At 46.0% G+C, this 19,983-nt stretch overlaps 1 protein-coding gene across 1 annotated transcript in view; it reads left to right on the top strand.

Moving 5' to 3' along the window:
- Positions 1 to 8,524: 8,524 nt before the first annotated feature.
- The window catches only part of ELOA (elongin A), a gene marked incomplete at its 3' end in the record, with an annotated part of 30,162 nt that continues 18,703 nt past the window's right edge, over positions 8,525 to 19,983 (top strand). Inside the window, exons 1-2 of the mRNA XM_080692088.1 lie at positions 8,525 to 8,614; positions 19,846 to 19,902. Coding sequence (XP_080548214.1) covers positions 8,540 to 8,614; positions 19,846 to 19,902 — 132 coding nt within the window. The 5' untranslated portion in view covers positions 8,525 to 8,539. The remainder of the gene's footprint in view (positions 8,615 to 19,845; positions 19,903 to 19,983) is intronic.

The raw sequence follows: 19,983 nt of genomic DNA on the forward strand, positions 1-19,983 counted from the left end.
TACCTACCTTCCTTCCTTCCTTTCTTCCTTTCTTCCTTTCTTCCTTTCTTTCTGTGCTGGGGATAGGACCCAGGGGCATTCTACCTCTGAGCTAAACCCCTAGTCTAATTTTTTTATTCTTTATTTTTGAAACAGGGTCTCATTGAATTGCAGAGGGCCTCACTAAGTAGCTGAAGCTGGCTACAAACCTGGATCCTCCTGTTTCAGCCTCCTAAATACTGGGATTACAAGCATGCACCACCATACCCAGCTTTCTTTTTCTTTTTCTTTTCTTTTTTTGTGTGTAGTACTGGGGGGTGAAAGCCAGGGGTTTTTCTACCTCCGGACTATACTCCCAGACCTATTTTATACTTTATTTGGAAACAGAGTCTCACTAAGTTGCTGAGAGCCTCACTCAGTAGCTGAGGCTGGCTTTGAACCTGTGTGATCCTCCTGTCTCAGCCTCCCAAGCGCTGGAATTGCAAGCCTGTGCCACTATGCCCACCTTTCTTTTCTTTTTGATACTGGGGATTGAACCCAGGGGCATTCTACCTTCAGCCTATTTTATTTTTATTTTGCGGTACTGGGGATGGAACCCAGCGGCATGCATTCCTCCGAGCTACACCACCAGCCCTATTTTTTATTCTTTATTTTGAAACAGGGTCTCACTAAGTTGCAAAGGCCTTACTATGTAGCTGAGTCTGTCCCCAAACCATGATCCTCCTGTCCCAGCTTCACAAATGTAGGGATTACAAGAGTCCGCCACCACACCCAGCCTATTTTATTTTTTACTTGGAAACAGGGTCTTACTAAGTTGCTGAGAGCCTTACTAAATTGCTGAGGCTGGCTTTGAACCTGCGACCCTCCTGTCTCAGCCTCTTAAGTACTGGTATGATAGCCATGTGCCACTACATCCACCCTCACACACAGTATGTATGTATGTATGTATGTATGTATGTATGTATGTATTTTTGTGGTACTGGGCATTGAACCCAGGGGTATTCATTCTGCAAGCTACACCTCCCCCAGCCCTATTTTACTTTTTATTTTGAAACAAGTCTCGGTAGTTTGATAAGAGTCTCACTACTTGCTGAGACTATCCTCGAGCCTGCGATCCTCCTATCTCAGTTTTCCAGGTACTGGGATTACAAGCATGCACCACCACGCCTAGCTAACCCAGTCTTTAATCTGTGCAGTAATGGAAGGTAGAATTTTCATCTAACTCAATCAAACCCTTTCAGGTTTTCAGATGAAAATAGGAGCTAACCCTCAGTGTAATGGTTCAGTTCTCAACAAACTTTCACTGAATATTGTCTGCTGATGGAGTTTACATCATGTGAAGATACTATAAAAACAAGAACCAAGCTGGGCGTGGTGGTTTGTAATCCCAGCACTTGAGAGGCTGAGACAGGAGGACTGCAGGGTCACTGCCAGCCTCAGCTACTTAGTGAGGCTCTCTGCAACTTACTTAAACCCTGTTTCAAAATAAAAGATAAAAAATGGGACTGGGATGTAATTCAGAGGTATAATTCCCCAAGAAAGAAAGCCACTAAATAAGATAATTTCCACTTGTGGTAAGTGCTGTAACAAAAATAAAACAAGATGGAAAGCTAAGGAAAGGCTTGTAGCTTACTTCTTGGATACAATTTGTTTAAATTGGTAAAGTTTAAAAGTATCAAATTGCCCAGCATGGTGGTGCAAGCTCGTGATCCCCTTGCTTGGGAGGCAGAGACAGGAGGATGGTGCAGGTTTGAAGCCAGCCAGTGCGCTGGCTTAGGAGACCCTGTTTCCAAATAAAAATGTAAAAAAAAAAAAAAATAGGTCTGGGAGTGTAGCCTGGAGGTAGAAGGGCTTCCAGGAACTCCAGTACCACCACCAAAAAATAAATAAATAAATAAATAAATAAATAAATAAATAAATAAATAAATGTATCAAATTAAAGCGGGGTGTGGTGGCGCACGCTTATAATCCCTGCACTTGGGAGGCTGAGACAGGAGGATCGCACAGGTTCGAAGCCAGCCTCAGCCACTTAGTGAGGCTCTCAGCAACTTAGGGAGACCCTGTTTCCAAATAAAATTAAAAAAAAAATAGGTCTGGGACTATAGCCCGGAGGTAGAAAGCCTCTGGGTTCCACCCCCAGTACCACAAAAAATAAAAATAAATAAATAAAAATATCACATTATACTAGTTACATTTTATTTTTTTCTACCTGAAAACAATTTGTATAAATTAGTAAAATTTAAAAGTATTAGATATACTAGTTAGTTTTTATTCTTTCACCTAGATACAATTTGTTCAAATTAATAAAGTTTAGAAGTATCAGATTAGCTGGGCATGGTAGCTCAGGTCTGTAATCCTAGTAATTGGGAGGCTGAGACAGGAGGATTGCAGGTTCACTGCCAGCTTCAGCAATTTAGTGAGACCACAACTTCGTAAGACCCTATTTCAGAATAAAAAGTAAAATAGGGCTGGGGGTATAGCTCAGAGGTAAAAGCCCCTGGGTTCAACCCCCAGTACCAAAAATAAATAAATAAATAAATAGTCGAGCTTGGTGGTACACCCTCATAATCCCAGCATTTTGGAAGTTGAGGATAGGAGGCCTCACTTAGTAGCTGAGGCTGTCTGAAAACGCTGACCCTCCTGTCTCAGCCTCCCAAGCACTGGGATTTATAAGCATGCACCACCACGCTCGGCTCTAAATTTACCATTTATTCCTCCTCCTCCTCCTCCTCCTCCTCCTCCTCCTCCTCCTCCTCCTCCTCCTCCTCCTCCTGCTGCTCTTCCTCCTCCTCCTCCTCCTCCTCTTCCTCCTCCTCCTCCTCCTCCTCCTCTCCTCCTTCTTTTTGTGGTACTGGGGATGGAACTCACAGGCATTCTACCTCCAAGCTACACTCCAGCCCTATTTTATATCTTTGTTTTGAAATAGGGTCCCACTGAGTCTCAAAGGGCCTCACTAAATAGCTGAGGCTGTCCATGAACTGCAGTCCTCCTGCCACAGCCTCCCAAATCCTAGGATGAAAGCATGTGCCACTATGCCTGGCTTCCAAACTAACTTTCACCGAATGTCATCTGTGTGTTGTGCTGCTGATCCAAGGTGGACAGAACTACCTCCGAATGTAGGAAACTCATTTCCATGTTGGTACTTCTGTATAAACCAATAGCTATGGTGGTAACGCCCAGTGAACCCACATAGACCATCACTTTTAGTACTGGTTAAACACTTTAAAAAATCAGCCGGGCATAGTGGCGCACGCTTGTAATCCCAGCATTGGGAGGCTGAGACCGGAGGATCGTGGTTCACGAACAGCCTCAGCTACTTAGTCCCTTTGCAACTCGGTGAGACCCTGTTTCAAAATAAAGAATAAAAAATAGGGCCGGGGATGTAGCTTGAAGGTCAAATGCCCCTGGGTTCCATCCCCAGAATCCTCCCCTACCAAAAAAACAAAACAAAAAACAACTTTTAAAACTCAGACAGTGTGATCCCAATACTAGGGAGACTCAAACAGGAGGATTGTAGGTTCGAGGACAGCCTCAGTAAATAGACTTTCAACCTAGCAAGACCTTGTTTCAAAATAGAAATAAAATAGGGCTGGGAAGCTGGGCATGGTGGTGCACACGTGTAATCCCAGCACTTGGAAGGCTGAGACAGGAGGATCACAGGTTTGTAGAACTTAGTAAAATCCTCTGCGACTTAGTGAGACCCTGTTTCAAAATAAAGAATGAAAAAAGAGATGGGGGAGTGTATCTTGGGGGTGGAATGCTCCCCTAGGTTCAATCCCCAGTGTCACACACACAAAAATAGGGCTGGGGATGTAGCTCAGAGGCAGGATGCCCCTGGGTTCTCTTTCTATCCCTAGTGCCCTGCACAGAAAAACCAGACAGTGACATGTACATAATTAACTGCTCATCATTCACAAATATTCAGATGTCAGTAGTTCATAAGTAAACCTGACTCAGGCTGACAGAGGGGTGGGGACAGTGCACCCCCTCCCGAAGCCACCAGCAGCATGTGTGGTTTCTTTGCATTTTAGTTATTGAGATCTCCCGGGTAAAACTGGCAAAAAACTCCATGTGTCCTGAGTATGGGCCAGGTCAGTTAGTCAGCAATTCTGCTTGAAGAATCAGCCTGTACTCCAGTAAGCTACTGCTACATTTTAAAAATGGAAAGAATTTATTTATTTATTATTATTATTATTATTATTATTATTTTTTTTTTTTTTTTTTTGCGGGTTTGGGGATGGAACCCAGGGGCATTTGACCTCCGAGCTACAGCCCCTGCCCTATTTTTTATTCTTTATTTTGAAACCGGGTCTCACTCAGTTGCAGAGAGCCTAAGTAGCTGAGGCTGTCCGCGAACTGCGATCCTCTGGTCTCAGCCTCCCAAATGCTGGGATTACAAGCGTGCGCCACCACTCCTGGCTGAAATGGAAAGAATTTAAAGTGTAAAAGTGCACCGGGCGTGGTGGCGCACGCTTGTAATCCCCGCGTTTGGGAGGCAGAGACAGGAGGATCGCGCAGGTCCGAAGCCAGCCACCCGCGCAGGCTTAGGAGACCCTGTTTCCAAAATAAAAATGTAAGAATAGGTCTGGGAGTGTAGCCCGGAGGTAGAAGGGCTTCCAGGAACCCCAGTACAACCAAAAAAAAAAAAAAAAAAAAGTGTAAAAGTGCTTGCTGCGCAAAGAAGACTGTAGGACTGACTGGGACTGGGGTCTAAGTTTCATACCCAGTTTAATGCCTTTTGCATTATATCCCTGGAGAGAGTTTTAGGGCACCACTGTGTTGTGTGTGTGTGTGTGTGTGTGTGTGTGTGTGTGTGTGTGTTTTGCTGGGGATGGAACCGAGGGGCATTCTACCTCTGAGCTACACCCTCAGTCCTGTTTTATTTTTTATTTAGAAACATGGTCTCAGGTTGCTGAGAGCCTTGCTAAATTGCTGAGGCTAGCTTTGAACCTGAAATTCACCTGTCTCAGACTCTCAAATACTGGGATTACCATGCTCAGCTAACTGCAGTGCCTCACATGCTAGGCCCGCAAGCAGTCTGCTGCTCAGTGAGCAGCCCCAGCTCTTTCTTGTATGAGCACGCCATCCAGGGCTCATAGGAGTGTGCTGGGCAGCAACTATTCAAAGCTGGATAGGTTGTTTCTTGTACTTGATAACAAGCAGCCCAGTGACAAGATAGATAAATGGACAATTATACCCTGGCGTGGGGACATGGTGGAGGATTCCCCAGGATAGTGAGTGGATGCTTATTTGAAGAAAAACTTATTTTTATGTATTTTTATTTCCCCATGGGTTGTGGAAGAGTCCCTGGGCCTCCCTGCTTTGGGGAAGAGGTCACCAGTCACACTGCCTATTTGTTGCCTGAGATCAGATCAGGATCTCATGTAATCAGACGGGATAGAATTGCTGCTAGTATTTTATGTCAGTTTTCCACTATTTAGTTGTTCTTTATTATTTATTCATTTATTGTGGTATTGGGGACGGGACCCAGGGGCATTCTACCACCAAGCTACACCCCTAGCAGAATTTTTATTCTTTTTATTCTTTGCGTGTGTGTGTGTGTGTGTGTGTGTGTGATACTGAGGGGCTTTTCTACCTCTGGACTATACTCCCAGACCCATTTTATACTTTATTTGGAAACAGAATCTCACTAAGTTGCTGAGAGCCTCACTAAGTAGCTGAGGCTGTCTTCGAACCTGTGCGATCCTCCTGTCTAGCCTCCTAAACTCTCAGCCTCCCAAACGCTGGGATTACAAGCGTGTGCCACCACTCCCAGCTTGTATTCTTTATTTTTTGCAGGTCTGGGGATGGAACCCAGAGGCACCTGGCCATCGAGCTACACTCTTTATCCTTTATTCTTTATTTTGAAACAGGGTCTCACTGAGTTGCAGAGGGCCTCGCTAAGTAGCTGAGGCTGTCTCCGAACCACGATCCTCCGGTCTCATCCCGAATGCTGGGATTACAAGCATGCGCCACCATGCCTGGCTTGTATTTAGTGGTACTGGGGTTCCTGGAAACCCTTCTATCTTTGGGCTACACTCCTAGACCTATTTTATACTTTTTAAAAAATAGATTTGTGGCTGGGATCGGAGCCTGCTGTGAGGCAAGGCCGGTGCTGGGGCCTCCGAGGCCAGGGTCGGAGCCTGCCGAGGGGTTAGGCCAGTGCTGGGGCCAGCGAGGCCGGGATCGGAGGCTGCCGCGAGGAAGGCCGATGCTGGGGCCTCCGAGGCCGGGATCAGAGCCTGCTGAGGGGTTAGGCCGGTGCCGGGGCCACTGGCCGGCATCGGAGCCTTCTGTGAGGCAAGGCTGCTACTGAGGCCTCCGAGGCCTGGATCGGAGCCAGCTGAGGGGTTAGGCCAGTGTCGGGGCCAGCGAGGCCAGAACCGGGGCCTCCCATGAGGCAAGGCCGCTGCTTGAGCCAGTGAGGTCTGGATCAGTCCACCGGGTAGCCAGGCCACAACTGGGGCTGTCAAGAGTGGGATCGGTATTTGCAACACGGCATGCACAGAGAAATATCGCAGAAAATTAAAACCAGATGCTTCCCCTAATCAGCAATAACTAGGAGGAAATGGGCAACAGGAAGTGGTCGAGCTATAGAAAGGGCCCTGTAGTGAAGCAATTAATTACCAATCAGAGGGTATGGAATAGGGGAGGATGGAGCCTCTTTAAAAAGCAGGAGATACATAAACATATGTATCAAAGTTAATCACCAAACAAGCATGGGATCAAGGGAGGGGGAGGGAATGGGATGGGGACTGGATGACGGCTAATTGGATGATGTGTGCTTGTATATCCTCTCAAGTCTTATATTCCAATGTGATGTATGATTACAATGCACCAATAAAAATAAGTTAAAAGAAAAATTTGGAAACAGCGGGCATGGTGGCACGCGCTTGTAATCCCTGCCCTTGGGAGGCTGAGACAGGAGGATCATGTGGGTTTGAAGCCAGCCTCAGCTGGTTTAAGAGACCCTGTTTCCAAATAAAGTATAAAATAGGTCTAGAAGTGTAGCCCGGAGGTAGAAGGCCCCTGGGTTCCATCCCCAGTACCACCAAAAAAATAAATAAATAAATAAATAAATAAAAATAAAAAATAAGATAAAATAAATAAAATAAAGTAAATAAACCTTCAAAAAAAATAAAATAACATTTGGAAACAGGGTTTCTTAAGCCAGCGTGGCTGGCTTCCAACTTGTACGACCTTCCTGTCTCCGCCTCCTAAGTGCGGGGATTATAAATTTATGCCACCAGGCCCGCCGCATTCTTTATTTATTTATTTTTGGGTCTGGGGATGGAACCCAGGGGCATTCGACCTCCGAGCTACACCCCCTGCCTTATTTTTTATTCTTCATTTTGAAACCGGGTCTCACTGAGTTGCAGAGGCCTCACTAACTGAAGCTGTCTGCAAACGGAGATTCTCAGCCTCTTGAATGCTGGGATTACAAGAGTGCGCTACCACGTCCAGCTTTAGTTGTTCTTTTAATAGCATTAATAGTCAAGCAAACCGGGCATGGTGGCGCTCGCTTGTAATCCCCGCGCTTGGGAGGTCGAGACAGGAGGATCGCGCAGGTTCGAGGCCAGCCTCAGCTGGTTTAAGAGACCCGGTTTACAAGTAAAATAGAAAATAGGTCTGGAAACGCAGGGGGTGGTGGCGCACGCTTGTAATCCCCGCGCTTGGGAGGAGGATCGCGCAGGTTCGAAGCCAGCCGCTCTGGTTTAAGAGACCCTGTTTCCAAAAATAAAAATTAGGTCTGGGAGTGTAGCCTGGAGGTAGAAGGGCTCCCAGGAACCCCAGTACCACAAAAAAAAAAAAAAAAAAAAAAAAAAAGAAAGAAAGAAAAGAAAATAGGTCTGGGAGTGTATCCCGCAGGCAGAAGACCCCTGAGTTCCATTCCCAGTACCACCAAAAAAAAAAAAAAAAAAAGTCAAGTAAAACTGCTTATACTAATAGAATTTAGTGCTTGTGGGATGCGGGTGAGGGCGGGAGGTCAGTGCCTTGTGGCTGGTCAGTTCTGATTCAGGTCCTCTTGCTGAGGAAACAGCCATTTGTTCATTCAAGAAGTATTTATTTGGTGCCAGGCACTGTTGGGTGAAGGAGAACAGACCTTTATTGTCTCAAGGAGCTGAGGTGTTTGACACATTCCCCCTCGCTGGGCCTTAATTCCTCGACTTGTACAGAGGCGTGACAGTTATACTACGGTGGACCTGGTTTGAGGTCTCCCCAGGCCTCAGTTTCCTCTTCTGTAGAATGGGGGCGGGGAACTGGAGCTGGCTCGCTGAGCCTGCGTGTGCGCCCACCTCGCGGGTGTGTGGGTCGGCGGGTCGACGCTCCAGCCGCGGCCCGGGGCGGAGCAGGGCGTGGCCTGGGCGCGGGGCGTGGCCGGGGCGTGACCCGGGGGCGTGGCCCCGGCGGGGCGGAGCCTGCGCCGCGCGCCCGCGGCCGAGGCCCGGAAGGGGCCAGTCGCGCTTCCGTCTCCGCCGGGGCGCACGGAGGGCGGAGCTGCGGCCCGCGGACGCGACGCGAGCCCAGTTCCGGCGAGGAGGCCGCGCCAGTGACAGCGATGGCGGCGGAGTCGGCGCTCCAAGTTGTGGAGAAGCTGCAGGCGCGCCTGGCCGCGAACCCGGACCCCAAGAAGGTGAGCGGCGGCGGGAGGCCGCGCGGCGGCGCGGGCCCCAACGGCCGCGGACTCCGGACGCCGGCCGGCCGGCCAGCGGACGGACCGACTGCCCGGGGACCTGCGGCCGCGCCGCGGGCGGGACCGGGGCCAGAACCCGCGGCGCTCCGCCCGAGCCCCGCGCCCTGCGCGACGCGTGGCGCCCCCGGCCCTGGACCTTCGCCTCCTCGGGAGCCCTGTCCAAGTGGCGAAACCCGCCGCCCGGGACGCCCCGCAACTTCAGGTGTCACGGAGGAAGCGGGGCGGGGGCGGACGCGGGGGCCAGCTGCCCAGCTGACCTCAGGGAAACGCGGCAGCCCGGCGCGCCTTGTGCGAGTGATGGGCGGCCGATTGCAGTCGCCCCGACTAGTTTGTGTGTGCGTGCTGGACATTGAACCCAGGGGCGTGCTACCTCTGAGCTATACCCCTGCCCGATTTTATTTTATCTTGAAACAGGGCCTCCCAAAGTTGCTTTGGCTCACCGGGAACCTGCGATCCTCTTGTCTCAGCCTCCCAAGTACTGCGATTACAAACGTGTGCAACCATGCCCGGCTCTGAACTAGTTTTTGTTGCTTCTTTTTGACACTGCTATGCTAAACACATTCTTCTCCTTCCCGGTCTTTCTGCTACCCAGCCTCGCAGCTGTCTTTAGGAGAATGTCTGCTGGGTGTTAGAATTGTTTTCTTTGAAACAACGATGAAAATCGTGAAGGTCCATCATTCTTTGTTAGCTCTAGCCAGGGCCTGCGGTTCCCGAGAGGTGAGGCCCGAGCCCCAGTCCTGGTGGAAGAGGAAGTACGGGAGGGTCAGTGGAGATAAAGTGTTGGTAAAGTTTGGGTTCTGATCCACTCACCGCTATGGAAATTGGGGAAACTCTTTGCTGAACTTGCACCTCTCCCTCTACTTTCTAGGACTAAACTAAAAGACTCAAGTACAGCTGGACATAAGTGCCCAGTAGGTGCCAATCACTGGTTTTCAGAATTTTTCGTGAAAAGCCCCTTTCACTTAACTTTGCTCCCAGCCCGAAACAGGGAGGTTTCTCTGTTTCCAAAGGCTGCACACAGCCTCTTGCCACCGGGCCACTTTTTAACTCTCCTCAAACCGAGCCCAGAGATCCACGTCTTCAGTGACACCATGTTAGTTATAAATCTGTCAAAACAGAAATGCTTTCAATTGTTGTGTTTTCTATCAAGACTTTAGTACCTATCGGCCAGGCACATTACAAGTTTCTTTTTACAGTAACTCTTTGTGGACACCTTAATAAACGGCCATTATTGAGTACTCGTTTTCCTTGAACACTGTAAGATTATTTGTGACTGATTTTAAACCTTAAAACAGCCTGGTGCCATGGTGCACCCCTGTAATTCCAGTAACTTGGAAGGCTGAAACAAGAGGATCACAGGTTTGAGTCCAGTGTCAGCATCTTAAAGAGACCGTTTCAGAATAAAAGGGCTGTGACTAGCTCAAAAGTAGAATACCCCAGGTTTCAATGCCCAGTACCACACACAGAAAAAAAATTTTTTTTGAGGATTGAACCCAGGGGCTTTTTTTTTGTTGTTGTTGGTGGAATGAGGAATTGAACCCAGGGGCATTCTATCTCTGAGCTACATCCCCGGCCCTATTTTTTATTCTTTATTTTGAAACAGGGTCTATTAAGTTGCAGAGGGCCTCGCTAAGTAGCCGAGGCTGGCAGTGAACCTGTGATCCTCCTGTCTCAGCCTCCCAAGTACTGGGATTATAGGCGTGCCCAGCTACTCCATAGACAGTCTACTCCCTAGACTTACTTATTTTGTGGTACTGGGAATTGAGCCCAGAGGCATACTCCGTCTGAGCTAGATCTCCAGCCAGTTTTATTTCCTACTTGGAAAGGTCTACTTAGGTTGCTGAGAGCCTAATTTGCTGAGCCTGGCTTCCAACCTACGATCCTCCTGTCTCAGCCTCTCAACTACTGGGATTTCAGGCGTGAGCCACCAAGCCTGGTCTTTTTTTGTTTTGAAATAGTCTCACTACTTGCTGTCCTCAAACTTTTGATCATCCCTCCTTAGCCTCCTAAGTACTGGGATTACAAGTATGTGCTACTGTACTCAACTACAAAGTTTTGTTTGTTTGTTTGTTTTTGGTGGTACTGGGGTTCCTGGAAGCCCTTCTACCTCTGGGCTACACTCCCAGACCTATTTTTATATTTCTATTTGGAAACAGGGTCTCTTAAGCCAGCGAGGCTGGCTTCGAACCTGTGTGCTCCTGTCTCCACCTCCCAAGTGTGGGGATTACAAGTGTGCACCACCACACCCAGCCAAAATTAAAAAAAATAAAACCTTAAAACAGTATTATGAACCCAGGTGTGGTGGCGCACGCTTGTAATCCCAGCATTTGGGAGGCTGAGACAGGAGGATCACAGGTTCATGGCCAGTCTCAGCTACTTAGTGAGGCCCTCTGCAACTTAGTGAGACCCTGTTTCCAAGTAAGAAATAAAAAATAGGTCTGGGGTAGTATTGAACTGGGGTGTAGCTCAGAGGTAAAATGCTCCTGGGTTCAATCCTCAGTACCGTAAAAACAAACAAAACCCACGTTATTAGGTAACTACACCCCATTTGGTCTTTATTTCTACCAAATTTTTTTAAGTTCTTCTTTTTAGGTTCTGTGTGAAGCTGGGCTTGGTGGCGCGCGCTTGTAATCCCAGCATTTGGGAGGCTGAGACAGGAGGATCACAGTTAGAGGATAGCCTTAGCTGCTTAGTGAGGCCCTTTGCAACTCAATGAGACCCTGTTTCAAAATCAAGAATAAAAAATAGGGCTGTGGGTATAGCTCAGAGGTAGAATGTCCCTGGGTTCCATCCCCAGTACTGCAAAAAAAAAAAAAAAAAAAAGTTCATGTGGTATCTATAGTCATTTTTCCATTAAAATTTAAAATTCAAAGTCACCTTTCTCAAAGTTGATATGTATGAAATACCAAGTTAGGAAAACGTTTGAGTAGTTTGCTTGTTTTAAAGCATTCAGGCTTCCTCTTCCAACAAAGAAAATCAGCCTGGGGTTGAGGCTGTAACTCAGCGGTGGAGCTTTTGCCTAGCATGTGCAAGGCCCTAGGTTCAGTCCTTAGCTCTGCAAATGCAAACAAAAAGGGGAAAATTACCCTGAACCTCTGGCTTTGCATAGTGAACCGAGCTTTGTTGACGATCAGAGCGATCTTCTGATCTGCTGGAAGATCCTTTTTGCAAAGGGCATAATAGTTGGCATTCAGAAATGAACTAACTGCAGAGGGAGAATTGCAGGCTGGCCCACTGGCCTCTTCCTCCCAACCTCTGTTAACCCAACAGGCTCCCACAGGTTATGCTTGAATTGCACGATGATTATAGTATTGAACCTGCAATCAAATCCTGCTTTCAAACCATTATTAGTCAGAGGTTGATTCCACACCTGTGTTCATGGAGCTTCTAGTATTAAACATTGCTGTTTAAGTGTAACCCTGTTTTCACTTTAAGCTTGACTATGATTCTAGGCTTACTTGGGAGAGAAAGTATCAGGCAGACCAGGGAAACTTAGTTTCTGTTCCTATTATTGAATTGGAAATGATTTAATTTCTATGGCTGATAAAGTAACTTATCTTGTGTTACATTTTGAATGTGAAAACTACCCACAAGCTGGGCATGGTGGCAGAGGCTTGTAATCCCAGGATTTGGGAGGTTGAGACAAGAGAATTGTGGTTGGTGGACAGCCTCAGCTACTTAGTGAGGCCCTTTGCAACTCAGTGAGGCCCTGTTTCAAAATAAAGAATAAAAAAGAGGGCTGAGAGGCCAGGCGTGGTGGCGCACGCTTGTAATCCCCCTTGCGCTTGGGAGGCGGAGATAGGAGGATCGCGCAGGTTCGAAGCCAGCCGCACTGGTTTAAGAGACCCTGTTTCCAAATAAAAATATAAAATGGGTCTGGGAGTGTAGCCCAGAGGTAGAAGGGTTTCCAGGAACCCCAGTACCACCAAAAAAAAAAAAAAAAAAAAAAAGAGGGCTGAGGGTGTATCTTGGAGGGAGAATGCCCATGGACACACACACACACACACACACACACACACACACACACCAAAACCTACCCACAACACAGATTGATAGCATGTGGAAAAGTAGGGAGTCAGCTTTATTTTTTTATTGTTGTTTTTTTTTTGTACTGAGGATTGAACCCAGGGGCATCCTACCTCCAAGTTGTACCCAGCCCAATTTTATTACTTTTTTTTGTGTGTGAGTCTGGGAATGGAACCCAGGGGCATTTGACCACCAAGCTCCAACCCTGCCCTATTTTTTAGTGGAGGCTGTCCCCAAACCCAGATCCTTCTGTCTCAGCCTTCCAAATGCTGGGATTACAAGCGTACGCCAGCACGTCTGGCTCTAGAGGTCAGCTTTGATAACTTTTTTTGCTTTTTGGATTAAAGCAGTGTGTAGGGACCAATCAAGATTCCTAAGCATGCACTGTGCAAATGTTTGATATTTCACAACTGTTATCAGTTCTTCTACAGAAGGTACCTTGGTTGGATAACAGCAAGTTCCACCTATCTGAAGATACTGATAGTGTTTTTTTTTTTTTTCCCCAGTACTGGGGATGGAACCCAGGGGCATTCTACCTCCAGGCTACACCCCCAGCCCTATTTTTAGTCTTTATTTTGAAACAGGGTCTCACTGAGTTGTGGAGAGCCTCACTAAGTAGCGAACCACGATGCTCCAGTCTCTGCCTCCCGAATGCTGGGATTACAAGTGGTGCCACCACACCCAGCTCACGCATAGTGCTTTTTTTCTTTTTTCTTTTTTTTTTTTGGTACTGGGGATGGAACCCAGGGGCATTCTACTACCTCCGAGCTACACCCCTAGCCCTATTTTTTATTCTTTTTTTTTTTTTTTTTTTTTTTTGGTGGTACTGGGGGTGGAACCCAGAGGCTTTCTACTTCCGGGCTATACTCCCAGACCTATTTTATATTTTATTGGGAAATAGGGTCTCACTAAGTTGCTGAGAGCCTCACTAAGTAGCTGAGGGTGGCTTCGAACCTGTGCGATCCTCCTGTCTCAGCCTCCCAAGTGCAGGGATTACAAGCATGTGCCACCACGCCCGGCTTTCATAGTGCTTTTTAATGCCTTCTTTCTTTATTCCTTCTTGGAATTTATTGAAAATGCTGGGGTTGTGAAGTTTTTTGTTTTTTTTTCTAAATCAGTTTAAAAATGGGAGGTTTTAGTTGTCTGCTTAAGTGACTCCTACTAACCCAAGGTGAAGCAGAGGCCCCACTTACTTTCCCAGTTAGTGCTAGGCTTAAAGATAAACAGACCCGCAGTGACTCGTGGCCCCATCCTTCCATGTCGGCTCTTAGCGGTCCTGGCACGCTTTGTCCCCTTGGTGACCTCCTTCACCATGTGAACTCGAAACTGCCGAACAGCCTAATATGAAGGAGGAGCTCCTCTGCTTTGTTCCAAGTATGCTCAGCTCTACTTTCTCAGCCTAAGTAGCTGAGGCTGTCCGTGAACTGCAATCCTTCTGTCTCAGTCTCCCAAATGCTGGGATTACAAGTATGCGCCATCACGCCCAGCTTATTTTTTAAATTTGAAACAGGGTCTTACTGAGTTGCTGAGGCTGGCTTTGAACCTGTGTAATCATCCTGTCTCAGCCTTCCAAGTGCTGGGATTACAAGTGTGCATCACCGCGCCTGGCCCGAGAACTACTTGTTTTAAACCTTTAGTGATTTGAAATTTTCCTTAAAGAAAAGGAATTGGTGTAATCCCAGCATTTGGGAAGATGAGACAGGAGGATCCAGGCTCACCGCCAGACTCAGCTACTTAGGCCCTTTGCAACTCAGTAAGACCCTGTTTCAAAATAAAGAATAAAATATAGGGTTGGGGTATAGCTTGGAGGTAGAATACCTTTGGGTTCCATCCCTAGTACCGCCAAAAAAAAAAAAAAAGGGGGGGGGGATTGGCATTAATCTTTGTATCCAACCTGGGCCTGGTAGTACACTCCTGTATCCCAGTTATGGGGACGCTGAGAGAAGGATCCTAGATTGGAAGTCAGTCTGAGTTCAATCCCCAGTACCCAAAAAAAAAAGTTCCCATAGCTTGAGTGACAAGAAAGAGATGTAGAATTTTTCCTGAGTTGGATGATAGTGGAGATAGAATTTGAAATGGAAGATAATTTCACTCAACTTTGAAGTCCCTAGATATACCACTTTTCCTCGTTTCCAGGCAAACAAGAATATCACCTGTGATCCAGTTGCTCTGCCGAGCAACCATGTTAGGTGATGATGGAAGTAGAATGACCAGAAAAACATACTTGTTCCTCTACCTGTTAGCAGTATGGCATACCAAATATAGCCTGAGCTGTACATGAATAAAGAACAGATCTTGTTGTCTTTTATTTGAATATAAAGGTAGCCACAGTTATCTCTGTTGAACTATAGTACTCTGCAGTACTTTGTACAGTAGGCATCTATACACATAAACATTTCCTAAAGAAAGACTTAGCCAGTTATAACTTTTGGTGGAAATGGTGAGTGGGATTTGGCTGAGCAATGTCCAGTTTGAGGATCAGGGGTAGACCATCTAAAGAGCTATGCTGGCCGGGCGTGGTGACGCACACTGTAATCCCAGCATTCGGGAGGCTGAAGCAGGAGGATAGTCTTGGACTATCTCAGTTCTTGGACAGTCTCAGCTACTTAAGTGAGGCCCTTGGCAACTCAGTGAGACTCTGTTTCAAAATAAAGAATAAAAAATAGGGCTAGGGGTGTAGCTTGGAGGTAGAATGCCCCTGGATTTCATTCCCAGTACTGCAAAAAAGAAAAAGAAGAGAAAAAAAAAAGAATAAAAAATAGTGTAATCCCAGCACTTGGGAGGCCGAGACAGGAGGATCACACAGGTTCGAAGCCAGCCTCAGGTACTGAGTGAGGCTCTCCGCAACTTAGTGAGATCCCATTTCCAAATAAAGTATAAAATAGGTCTGGGAGTATAGCCCGAAGGTAGAAAAGCCCTGGATTCCACCCTAGTACCAAAAAAAAAAAAAAAAAAAAGAATAAAAAATAGGGCTGGGGTGTAGCTCGGAGGTAAAATACTCCTGGCTTCCATCCCCAGTACCATAAATAAATAAATAAATAAATAAAGCTAGCCAGGCAGGGTGGAGCACCCCTGTAATTTCAGTACTTGGGAGGCTGAGACATGAGGATCGCAGGTTCGAGGATAGCCTCAGCAAGTAGTGAGGCTATCATCAACCTGGCAAGACCTTATTTCAAAATAAAAATAAAATAGGGCTGCTGGGTGTGGTGGCACACACTTGTAATCCCAGTATTTGGGAGGCTGAGTCAAGAGAATCGTAGTTCACAAACAGCCTCAGGTACTTAGTGAGGCCCTTTGCAATTTAGACTCTGTTTAAAATAAAGAATTAAAAAATAGGGCTAAGGGTATAGCTCGGAGATAGAATGCCCCTGGGTTCCATCCCTAGTACCGGGGGGGGGGGGGAATGGGGCTGGAGTATCAGAGGTATAATGCCACTGGGTTTAGTCACCAGTACCACAGACACAAAGATAATATTTACAGGCATGGTGGCATATGCCTGTAATCCCAGCACTTGGAGGGATGAGACAGAATTAGAGATTTGAGGACAGCCTCAGCAACCTAGCAAGCTATTGTTTCAAGACCAAAAAAAATTTTTTTTTTAAATGGGGGCTTGGGCATGTAGCTCGAAGGTAGATCACCCATGAGTTTAATTTCTTTCTCTCTCTCTTTTTTTTTTTTTTTTTTTTGCAGTATTAGGGATTGAGCCCAAGGGCATTCTACCTCTGAGTTAGACCCCTAGCTGCATTTTTTTCTTTATTTCTTTTTCTCTTTCTTTTTGATGGAATTTAGGGGCCTTCTACCTCCAGGCTATACCTCCAGACCTATTTTATATTTTATTTGGAAACAGGGTCTCACCAAGTTGCTGAGAGCCTTGCTAAGCTTTGAACATGTGATCCTCTTGTCTCAGCCTTCCTAGTTCTGGGGTTACAAGTATGTGCCACCATGTTGGCCTTTTTTTCTTTATTTTGAAACAGGGTCTCTGAGCTGCTGAGGGCCTCACTAAGTAGCTGGCTGAGAACCTGCAGTCCTCCTGCCTCAGCCTCCTAAGTACTGGGATTACAAGGGTGTCCCAAAACGCCCGGCTCCATGAGTTCAATTTCTAGTACCACACAAAAATAAATAGAGCCAGGCCTTGTGGCGTGTGCCTGTAAAAAAGTAGTTCTTGGGAGGTTGAGACAGGAGGGTCACAGGTTTGAGGACAGCCTCAGCAAGTAGTGAGACTCCTCAATTTATCGATACCCTGTTTCAAAATAAAAATGATAGGGCTGGGGTTATAGCTTGGAGGTAGAATGCCCCTGGGTTCAATCGCTAGTACCACAATAAATAAATAAATAAATAAATAAATAAATAAATAAATAAATAGCTCCTGAGCTGGGCATGGGGAGCACACTTGTAATCCCAGCATTTGGGAGACTGAGACAGAAGGATTCCAGTTCACGGCCAGCCTCAGCTACTTAAACCCATTGCAACTCAGTGAGACCCTGTTTCTAAATAAAGAATAAAAATTAGGGCTGGGGGTATAGCTCGGAGGTAGAATGCCCCTGGGTTCCATTCCTAGTACCACCCCCAAACATATAGCTGCCATCTAATGAGCGAAGTGATGCAAAATAAGCAGACATGAGCTTTTGCTGTGTTGCAGCACTGACTGAGCGCCGCCCGTGCTTTGTCTCGGTTGGCTCTCACGGCCTGTGAAATCGCGATAGAAGCGACGTTTTGTTTTGCAGATGAAGTAACTGATGTTCAGAGAGGCTCCTCTTGCACAAGATCACCTGTCAAGGAGGTGACCGCCACACTGGGGAGCCTGTCACTACCCAGGACTCTGTCATCCTTGCGATTTGCTCCTGTCTGTATGTATGTGGGCTGGCACCAGGGGGTACCAGAGGCATTCCACCTCTGAGCTACACACCAACCCTGTTTTACTTTTATTTGTATTTCTTTCCTTTTCTATTTTTTATGTGGTACTGGGGATGGAACCCAGGGGCAGTCTACCTCTGAGCTACACCCCCAGCCCAATTTATTTTTATTTTTATATTTTTATATCTATTTATTTATTTATTTAGTTAGTTAGTTGTACTGGGGATGGAGCTCAGGGACTTTCTACTTCCGGGCTATACTCCCAGACCTATTTTATACTTTATTTGGAAACAGGGTCTCACTAAGTTGCTGAGAGCCTCACTAAGTAGCTGAGGCTGGCTTTGAACCTGTGCAATCCTCCTGCCTCAGCCTCCCAAGCGCTGGGATTACAAGCATATGCTACCATGCCCAGCTTTATTTTTATTTTAAAACAACTCACTAGGTTGATGAGAGTCTCACTATTTGCTGAGACTGTCCTCGAACCTGTGATCTTCCTGTCTAAGCCTCCAAGTACTGGAATTACACACATTTGCCACCATACCACACAGCTTGCTTTTTACTTTTTTTTTTTTTGGTGATACTGGAGATTGAACTCAGGACATTCTACCTCTGAGTCACACCCCCAGCCCTATTTTATATTTTAATTTATTTTATTTTATTTTTTGTGGGCCTGGGGATGGAACCCAAGGGCTTTTGACCTCCAAGTTACACCCTCTGCCCTATCTTTTATTCTTTATTTTGAAACAGGGTTTCACTAAGTTTCGGAGGGCCTCACTAAATTGCTGAGATTGTCTGCAAACCATTATCCTCCAGTCTCAGTCTCCCGAATGCTGTGATTACAAGCTTGTGCTACCATGCCTGGCTTATTTCTTATTTTTTTATGGTATTGAGTATGGAACCCAAGGCATTCTACCTCCAAGCTACACCCTTAGCCCTGTTTTATATTCTTTATTTTGAAACAGGGTCTTTTTTTTTTTTTTTTTGCGGTACTGGGGTTGGAACCCAGGGGCATTCTACCTCCAAGCTATACCTCCAGCCCTATTTTTATTCTTTATTTCAAAACAGGGTCTCACTGAGTTGCAAAGGGCCTCATTAAGTAGCTGAGGTTGTCCGCAAACTGCGATTCTCCTGTCTCAGTCTCTCAAATGTTGGGATTACAAGCATGTGCCACCATGCCCAGCTTCTATTTTTTTTATTTTATAACAGGGTCTTACTAAGTAGCAGAGGGCTTCACTAACTTGCTGAGGCTGGCTGTGAATCTGCAATCCTGTCTCTCAAGTACTTAGATAACAGGCCTATGCCACCACTGCTTTTTACTTTTTGAAATAGAGTCTGAAGATGCTTAAGAGTATTGCTAAGTTGCTGATGCTGGCCGTGAACCTACGATTCTCCTGTCTCAGCCAGATATTTTTTATAATCTACCCAGGCTTTCTGTGTTCATCATTAGCATGAAACCTCTGGTTCTGGTAATTGAAAATTGTTCTTGCTTCCCATTGTATTGAAGAAACACTTTTGTTAAACACTGTAGTCCTTCCTGTGGAGGCTGCATCTCCTTTCTTTCTTGTGTGCCAGATTCTTGGCCCAGGGATTCAATTTCTATAAAGTTAGTACCTTACTCTGTCAAAAGAGCAGAATGGGGGTTGCTAAAGATTTTTATCAGCGCTAATAGGTTTTAATTCTCTTCTCTGTCTTACTTCCTCTTTGTATAGCGTAGTAGAAGCCACAGAGTGAATCCTGCCTGTTTGCATTTTGGAGCAAGTAACATAACTATTTCTTCCTTTCTTTTTATTTCTTTCTTTCTTTCTCTTTGGTTAGACGCAGAGCATAGTGCATGCTGGCAAGCACTCCTCCATCGATCCACAGCCCCAGACTGTAACATAACTTTCAGTGCCTCTTCTCACTCTTGTTAAATAGAGATGTTATTATACTCATTACTGTAAATACGTAGTATTGAGTAAGCGGTTTTTTTGTTTGTTTGTTTGTTTGTTTGTTTTTGGTGGTACTGAGGGTGGAACCCAGAGGCTTTCTACTTCCGGGCTATACTCCCAGACTTTTTTTTTTTTTTTATTTGGAAACAGGGTCTCACTAAATTGCTGAGAGCCTCACTAAGTAGCCAAGGCTGGCTTTGAACCTGTGTGATCCTCCTGTCTCAGCCTCCCAAGCGCAGGGATTACAAGTGTGTGCCACCACGCCTGGTTTGAGTAAGGGTTTAACCGTCAGATATTCTTACTTGTTTCAGTGAATGTGATTATGACTTTATAGAAATTAATGTCTGCTTTATTTTTCTACAGCTATTGAAATATTTGAAGAAACTCTCCACTTTGCCTATTACAGTTGACATTCTTGCGGTAAGAACTGTGTAACTTTATTTTTTTTTTAATTTTTAAATTTTTATTTTGGTGGTACTGGGAATGAAACCCTTCTACCTC

Source organism: Muscardinus avellanarius (genome assembly GCF_963383645.1).
Source record: "Muscardinus avellanarius genome assembly, chromosome: 3".
Taxonomy (NCBI): domain Eukaryota; kingdom Metazoa; phylum Chordata; class Mammalia; order Rodentia; family Gliridae; genus Muscardinus; species Muscardinus avellanarius.